Source organism: Colletotrichum gloeosporioides (assembly GCF_011800055.1).
Source record: "Colletotrichum gloeosporioides strain Lc1 chromosome Unknown consensus_66, whole genome shotgun sequence".
NCBI lineage: Eukaryota > Fungi > Ascomycota > Sordariomycetes > Glomerellales > Glomerellaceae > Colletotrichum > Colletotrichum gloeosporioides.
This window is the reverse complement of record NW_025544711.1, coordinates 23782-32471: the sequence shown is the minus strand read 5'-3', so window position 1 is coordinate 32471 and position 8690 is coordinate 23782. Positions and strand designations below refer to the sequence as shown.

The window sequence follows — 8690 nt, the reverse complement described above, 5'->3', positions numbered from 1 at the left end:
CTTTCGCCCCACCACAATATCACTGATCAGTGCAATTGTGGCGCCGGGGATCAGGAACAGGATCCGATCATCACCGGCGGCAGCCTTGGCTTTATCCTCCTGGCTGGCTTCGGCGCCTGGTTCTTGGGCGTGTTGCCGTCTTGACGCAGGATTTGGTTGCAGGCCGGAGCCCGTCCGGCGTTCTGGCCGATCCGCGGCCTTCATCCTGGCTTCCGCTCATGGTTGCATACGCGGCTGCATGAGAGAGATCAACCTAAGCCCACGCACCGCGGGATGTCGATGGTTCGTTGGTTACGAGACCTCAAACATGCAATCATCTGAGAGAAGGCCCAAGAGGCAATGAACGCCCGGGCTCTCTCCTTGGAAGGCGCAGCAGCTATAACGTCCTGATTATACCAATCCCAAATCAAAAGAGTTGTCCTTTTCACTCGTCGACAGCTGGGACAAGATCTCCACTCTATGCAACTGACGAGACTTTGGGAAACCCAGACCCCAGGCAAGCAAACTACATGTTCGAGGTCCGTCGCGCATCTAGCGCACGACCACTGCTCAACGTGCTTCCCCGGGAGCGGTTGGACCCTGAGGCGGGCAAACAATTCCGACTTCCTCCACTCCACCATCCAATCTCGGCCATTCACTCACTCATTTTCACGCCGTCTCATGTTAGTGGCTCTTCGCGTCAACCTCGACGAGATGGCTGAACTCTTTTCTACTACTCGACAAACTTGGCCCTATGCCACCAGAATAGCTGAGGAAGACTTGTGCCAGGGCTTGTTTCCAATTCAGGGAACCGGCCAGAATGCCCCTGTTTCCTGCGCGCGCGCGCGTCATGGAGCGTATCTTCAATCGATGAGGTAATCGGCATGCAAAACAGGCTGTTGTTCAATCTCCAAACAAAGCAGCCGCATTCTTCGCTGTGTGTCAATGTGGCTGTTAAGGCATAGCTGAGGGCTGGTGTCTCATCAACAACTTCCTGGGAATGCGCAATGACGTTTGTTTGACGGGAGAGGAGGCATTATCAATCATGATCTTCAGTCTCGTGCACGCTCGGTGAGCACAGACTTGACACTGAGGTCTCCACGAACCACACCTATCATCTAATACGGCATATGTGCTGTGCCACGAGGATGAATGCAATTGACTTGGAGGTGTGTCAAGCAGGCCGCGTGAGGAGGTCGTCGAACTATCGGTTGACCAACCTGCCAACCTGCAACAATCATCAGACTGCTGCTTATCCTGACGCCCGCGAATGCCGCCGCTCCGAGGAGGCCAGGCTGCTTACGACAGTGTCGTGAGACCGGGGTGTGCCGCGATGCTGAAAAGAGACGGATGATTTCCCAGTCGGCGACCACTAGAGACGCCCAGATCTTCAAGGCATGGTGTCCAGCTTAATTCAGGATCAGACCTAGCAGTCTCGTCCGTGCAGCCATTCTTTTCGAATGCTGGGGGAGGAGAGTAATTACAGCTTATCCGCTAGGACATTCTTCAGGCTCGCCTGCGAGCTGAAGAAAACAATTGGCTCGGAGGCGACGCCGATTTGTGGCAGCTTACTGCCCTATCGACGCCGGCGAGGGTTGGCTAAGGGTCCTGTAGCCATTCTCTGCGTTTGTGGCTTGTTCTCATCAAGAGAGAAAGAGTTCGTGCTGTTTTTAGCCTGGCACGAACGGCTGTAACAGCGTCTCGGGGGGCGAAAATGCGGCCGTCGCATGGAATTGAGACATTCCCTCCAAGCTAGGAACTGGGGGGGGATGAACATGCAATTGTTGGCCAACAGGTGGGCGGCCAGAGCGCTTCTTAGCTCCGAAGCACCGAAGCAGGTCCCTGACGATCTTGCTCTCGTCCTGGGGCGGTCAACCAAAGAGAAAGCTTCGGGATTCCTCATTGGGCGAGGAGATGGCCCGATGAACGAGTGATCTGCCTCGGGAGGTCGGCGAGCAAATGAGGTTTTGTTCATGATACGGTGATTTCAATTGGTATCTTAATTTCGCTGCTAAGTACATGTCTCAGAGTTCGTCATTTCGCATCATTAACAGACTAGCTCAGAACTCCCATCCCCCTCAACGGTTTGCGCAAAACCGCTAAAGAATATATACGAGAAAGGTAAGATCGACGAGAAGAGAACAAAGGCTCAAGCTCCTTCGAGACTAACTGGAGCCTCCTTTGAGAAGAGAAAAGGTCGTTTTCTGTCTTGGCGTTGCTTTGGTTCAGACACCAGACGAAGAAAAGAGGATCCTGATTCATGAATCATGCTGCTGCTGGGGTTACGGGTCCATTTCGGACTCGCACCCGACCTCGCTCTCCGGCACACGGCGACCTTGGAGATATAATGCCGATCGTTAAAGGGAACTGCCATCGCCCCGGATTGGCAGGATACCGAAAATAAAACCAGCATGGATCTGCAAGCAAAGGATCACGGGCTGGCTGCATGAACGACACTGCTCGGCACATGACAGCACCGCCCTGACACTGTGGCCGCCACCACTTACTTGCCACACATCATCTACTGCGGCGCATAGACGAACGCCAGTCTGTCCATCTCGTCGCCCTCCCGTCCCAGGAAGCCGACAATCTGCCATCCCGAGGGGGCCGTGTGCGTCGCGCAGTCTGACGTGGACGCGCCGGCCTCGAGCGTCTTGCCGGCGCTGGTGGTGGCCTGGATGTAGAAGTTGCGCGTCTGGCCGTCCCTCTGGCCCCAGCACAGCTTCGCGGCGGTCCAGAACTCGGAGTCACCCAGGGTCAGCGTGGCGGCAGTGCCGCCGGTGCCGCCGTGCGTGAAGACGGTGCCGTCGGCGAGGGTGAGGCCGACGGAGTCGAGGCGGTTGGCGCCGTTAAAGGTGAGCACGGAGGCCTTGGGCTTGGTCTTGGAGGCGAGGGCGGGCAGGTCGGAGAACCAGTTGCCGTGGGGCCCGCCGGAGAAGTCGGACTGGCGGAGGGTGGAGGACAGGGACCAGGTGAAATTGCCGGTGACGGGGTTGTGGTCGGTCAGGATGCTGCCGTTGGACTGGAGGAACTTTGAGCTCTCGTAGGCGAAGTGGGTGGCCTTGACGTCGAGGACGGGGTTGCCGCGGTAGAAGATCTTGTCGACGGTCTCGCAGTAGTTTGTGGTGCTGGGGTTGGCGCAGAGGGTCTCCTCGGTGGGGACGACGCCGTTGCGCTCGAGCTGCAGCCAGACGTCCGTCATGCCGTTCTGCGAGGCGAAGACGCCGATGTTGTCCGAGGTGCGGGTGTAGCGCGAGTTGGTGTCGCCGAAGATGAGGACGGCGTTGCCGGAGGAGTTTGCGTCGATGTAGTCGGCGACCTGGTGCAGGTTGCTGTTGCGGGCCGTGAGGTCGTCGGCCTCGGTGCCGGCGTCGGTGTGCAGGTTGTAGATGTCGACGTAGACGCCCTCGGCGATGCGGGCGCGGATGAAGGTGAAGCCCTTGGGGGTCAGGCAGTCGGAGCCCGAGGCGTTGGAGCACGTGTTCCACTTGATGCGCTCGAAGTCGATCCAGTCAAAGTTGGCGAGGGTGTTGAGGCCGGAGCCGAAGGGGACGCCGCCCGAGGTCGCGGTGCGGTAAGCATGGTTGTCCGTCTCGTAGATGTAGGCGTGGTAGTTGAAGTCCTAAATTTGGGTGCATGATGTGTTAGGTTCATGATGCTTATTTTTGTCTTTTTGGGCAGGTCTGCAAGGCGCAATCGTTTATTCTGAAACAGTGACATCGTGGGGTGGTGGGTTTGGTGTTGAGAGGCCTCTTAGGGAGAGTCATGTTTGGGGGGATGGTCCCTGGTGCATTGGTAGGATCGGAGCAACTGTTGGCTCATGCGCAAAAGCTTTTTCTTATTCCTCACGTGTCGCTTCTCAGGGATAAGGGGTTGATGAAGCGTGCGAACAGCATCCTCGCTTGGAAGACCGGGAAAGAGGGATTTGCAGTTAATTCTTTTTGCGTTGCTTACCTCTTGGACGTTGATGAAGTCATAGCCGTACTTTGCAAAGTAGGATCCGATGGTCCTGGAGTTTGTCGTCTTGTCGCCGGGGACCTCGTTGTTCTGGAGGATCTCGGGGAGACCAGCGACGTTCATCGCGAGGACGGTGAAGTCGCCGGATGTCGCCTGAGCGGAGGCGACGCCTGACATGGAGGAGATGGCGCCTCCGGCGAGGAGCATCTTGATGCTGGAGGACTTCATGGCTGCTAGTTTCTTTGAACGAATGTGGTGATGATGCTTCTGCGTGATGGAATACTCCGAAAAATTAGACGACGGGCGGAAAGAGCAGATATAGCTTTCGGCCGATTTCGAGCAGAGGAAGCAAAAGAGAAAACGAGAATGGCACAGCAATAGCGACGATAATAGACCAGTGGCGGAGCTGGGACCAAGTGTTGAATTTATTAAAGCTGAAGATCATTCGCATGGAGATGAACCGGTTTCTAGGCGAGGTGAACCCCGCAATATGGGATGGTTTTAGCTTCACTCGTTTACACGAAAGATGGGATCAATAATAGGCATGTTTTTTTTACTGCTCTTGACAGGCCAAATGAATCGAGAAGGTGACAGTGACAGCACCACCACCACCGCTGCAGTGGGTTGGCATGGGCTCTACACGGCTCGTGATGGTCATTTTGGGATATTCTGCCCAGTATCTCGCGAGCCCCCTCACCGACACATTGTAGGACTCAAATTGCACCGCGGCAGTTGTGACCGCTTTTGGGGTTAGCATGGAGAGCGCCCCTGGTCTTATCGGGTTGGCGATGTGACGCTGTCAGCAGCGTGTTCAGGCACATGGCGGAGTTCGTTGGTCGATGGGTGATGGGACGAAGGACGGGCAGGGGGGCTTGAGGCCTTGAGAGCCTGAGAGGTGGGATTTATTTGGGCGCTATGTGACTGTTGTCGGGGTGGGAGGCCGATGATGGAGCTTGATGGAGGGCTCGCGATGGATGGGATGACGAATTTTGGGTGGTAGTTCGTCCTGGGCGATGGTAGTCTTTGGGAGATTGGAGATCTCGGCGGGTGCTGCCGTTTGCCGAGGCCTTTAGGAAGCTGGTCACGAAGGCATGTTGAGGATGTGATTGGGCAGTAGTGAGAGTCTTTGGAGCTTTTCACTACACGTGGATGGGACACTCGTTCTAGAGTTCCATTACTCTAATCTTGTTTGCCTTTCTCGCCTTTACTCATTTGAACACCGAAGGGGTCTTTTATCGGTTCACGTGGATCCACGTGGAGACGTTGGATTATGAGATTCGTTCAAGCGGGCATATCCCATGTTATGTGGACTTGCCCAATATTTCTTTCTTTTTGGTCGGTTGTTCTTCAGCGGTAACGGTGAGGAAAAGGACCCGCGCTGGGCAGAAATATATTGGATGTGACCCCCAAAATCGGTCGGTACGCGGAAATCTGGCGAAAGGGAGCCGGCGACCGGACCACGATGCGGTCATGGATCCTATCTGCAGACCCGAGCCCCTCGTGTCCCTCGGCCGAGTTTGCCGGATCAACGAAATGAGGATCCCCACTGCCCATAAACGAATGGGGAGGGTGGCATTTTCAGGAACGGTCGCAAGTCACGTCTCGAGATATGTCCGAACGAACCTGAACTGTTGTACGAACTTGCGGAAAGGAGATGGGATGAATTGTCTCCGCTGCCGGATGACGGCGCGGCCTCGGATGAGCTTTGGATGGAGGTTGACGTGAACTACATACAACACCACGAACGCTCCAGCAAACAGCAATCTCTCGTTCGGAACCGCTGGCCGATGGCGCGATTCAGCTTCGATTGTGCGGGCATCCGTTGACTTTATCTGCGACAGGGCGCGAAGAATGTTGGCTTGGCTGTAATGCAGCCATCTGGGAGACGTTATCCAAGGCAGCACTAGGGACTTGGCAGGGCTTCGCCGGCGAGGAATTTGTCGTTTCGGCGGTGGTCTAGGGTGGCCGGCCCTCCGAGCAGTGCCTCTCTTTCGCCCCCGACCCCCGACCCGGCGACGTTTGCGAACGGAGCCTCCCGGTTTTTGGGGACAGGCCGCGGTTGGCGGTCGTCGCCCGGAGGTTTATCTCCTGTGCGGCTTGATGATTACGTGCTTTTTTGGGGTGCCGAAGCCAAACTTGTGTCCGCCGAACTACTAAACATTACGGGGTTGTATGCTTTCTTCTGCTGCACGTACTGCTTTCCCGATGATCTGGAACAGCCCCCGCCGCTGCTGCACTTAGCCGAAGCTCCCATTTTTAGAGTCGGTCCCTCGGGTTAGCCAGAGTCTTTCTGCATGGCGGCCTTCATCTGGCAAGGTTTCCAGGGAAGATGGAGGGGGCCCGGCGGAACGATCAAGCCACTGTGGAGATGAACGCCATCTTTGTCGAACGACTGCGGATAAGAAAACTCAAATCATGAGATATTGATCGAGGGAGGGAGTTAGTGAGATATTGTGATACCAGCGGTTCCAGGCCTTTGTTCCTGGCGGTGTTTCGGGCTAAGGAAGTCTGCCGCCACGCAGCGTGGCGGCTGGGTCGACGTGTGTTTTCTTGGCTTAGGGCCATTTTAAGAAATTCCGATTTGGAGATCGCGCGCGCGCGCTTATTCGGTATTGAATAGGCTTTGATATGCTGCTATCTATGGCGGTTGATGGCGGCAGATAGATGAAGGCAAGGAAGACGTCATGACTCGAAATAGTTGTCGCGTGGCTGCAATCGCCATCTATGTGCGACTTAATAGACGTCACGACTCACTGTGGGCGACTGACTGGCTTGCCATTGCCTCAGTGGACATAGGGAGGCGAAGTACGCGGTTAGAGGAATAATAGCAGTGTAGTAGGTGACAGGCAGACAGCATCATGGCCTTGGTTGAATGACAAGACTCGGTCACTTTCGCATCCCATCTGACTCGATTGCTGTTTGGGGATGTCTGCGCACGGCCCCGGCGGTGATCAGGGACCGCCGTCGAGGTCTGGCCGGGAGGGTTGAGCTCCGGGTCTCAGAGTGTGTCGAGGGGACTCCATGCGGAGGAGGGGTGGAGGGTGGGTAGACGGCCATGGGTCCCGCATGGCCATGTGATGGTTATGAGGGCGATGAGCGGGAATTATTCAGATTTCCGTGGCTTCTGCATGCAAGCACTGTGGGAACATGCGTCTTTGCCATGCGGGAGGCTGCCGTATGGGCAGAGGCGGACGTGGTGGCATTCGATATCATGGCTGTGCTATTGAGACTCGATCAGGGTCATGGACGATACTTTTGGAGCTGGCCCTACTGCCCTACCGGCGATACCGCCGGCAAGATAGAGTTAGGAAGTTAACAGTACGTGATTCAGATCCTTTACATCGTCTGCCTTGTCATCCAAGGCCCCTGGATTTCACATCTGGGCCCTTCAGTGACGGGTTACCGGCGCCACTAACAGATGAAATGTCCCCGACACGGCAGTTTACGGCGTTTGACGGGTTTCCAAGAGCGTTCTTCGTTCGCGACAAAGACATACCTTGGCAAACTCACGCGGCAATGACAGATACTCGTTGAATCCATGCTTCCGGTTCATCCGGCACACATAACTCTGTCGCAGTTTACCTCGCGAATTAGCACACAAGAAGTTCGTCCGCCCTGCCAAGACTTCGTGAAATCTGGTCCGTGGCCCAACAACCTCTTGGTCTTTTAGTCAGCCGGCGAGCCGGCGAGAGGGCCTAGACCCGAGTTACCATTCGGCGAATTTCAGGTGGGGGGTCCGTCGTTGACAGCGGGATGCCGGCATGGGATTCTTGTCCTCTCGTCCTGCTGAAGCGGCCGTCCCAGGGCCTCCAGGGGACCTGACCTTGGACGAAAGACACAGTGCCTCGCCGTACCGTCCTGGCAGAGACAGAGGGTCGGTTCCATTTGGGAGGATGATGAAACTGGGCCACCGTAGTACTCTAACGTCTGAGTGATATTAAGCATGATAACGTTACGGGCGTCTGGATTGTTTTAGGCGGTATTCATGACTACGACTCCCCCCCCCTCTAGGTTTGGACCCTGATAGGCGATGATGTTGAGGAGAGATGATGCCTGTCCCATGCTTGACGTGATTACGTGCTTCAAGATGGACTCCTCTCCCGATCCGCGCCCGTTCATTCGGTGTCTGTTCCGTGAAAGCATGGGCCCGTCCTCTGAAATTCAATCCGGATAGAGAGAAAGCAAGTCCAGGAAACTGGGCTCTCGGTGGAGATGCACGGAAGGGATTCGTAGTCCAGGAAGGCTTGGATTTGCATCCCCACACGCAACTCGTCATCGAGACTTTGCTGGGGGAATGTGGGAAGACGACTATCGGGTCGCAGGGAATGGAGGACCGGAAAGGTCGCTGGGGAATCGGCACGGTGTTGAGGGAGGCTCTTGCGTCCGGAGCTGCATACGTGTATTGTGGAATCCGTAAGTGGAGAGGAGGGCATTTGCAACTATCGAGGTGCCAGCCTGCTGGGAACTGGCCTTTTCTCAGAGGACCTTCAAGGATGCGCCCTTGTGAGAGTCATGAAAAGGATATCTTGCCAAGACAGCTTGGGAGTGATCAAAGCTCCCTCCCACCACCCGAGGCACGAAAACTTGCGATAAAGAGGATGATCCCATCTGTAACCACGTTTTTCTTCTTATTGCCCTTGGGTGCGTGGCCCTCCGGGAAGTCGTTCATGCGATCGAAATCAGGGAAATCCGCAATAACTTGATGTTTCTAATGTTTGGATTCTTCCTCGCAACCAGAGACAAACGCAGCTGTT

At 55.7% G+C, this 8690-nt stretch overlaps 1 protein-coding gene across 1 annotated transcript; it reads right to left on the bottom strand.

Moving 5' to 3' along the window:
• Positions 1-2500: 2500 nt before the first annotated feature.
• On the bottom strand, positions 2501-4164 carry GCG54_00014662 (Sphingomyelinase; the record flags this gene model as incomplete). Its single annotated transcript, XM_045414485.1, has 2 exons — positions 2501-3601; positions 3934-4164. 2 exons carry the CDS (start codon positions 4162-4164, stop codon positions 2501-2503), a joined length of 1332 nt encoding a protein of 443 aa, XP_045260607.1.
• Positions 4165-8690: the final 4526 nt, after the last annotated feature.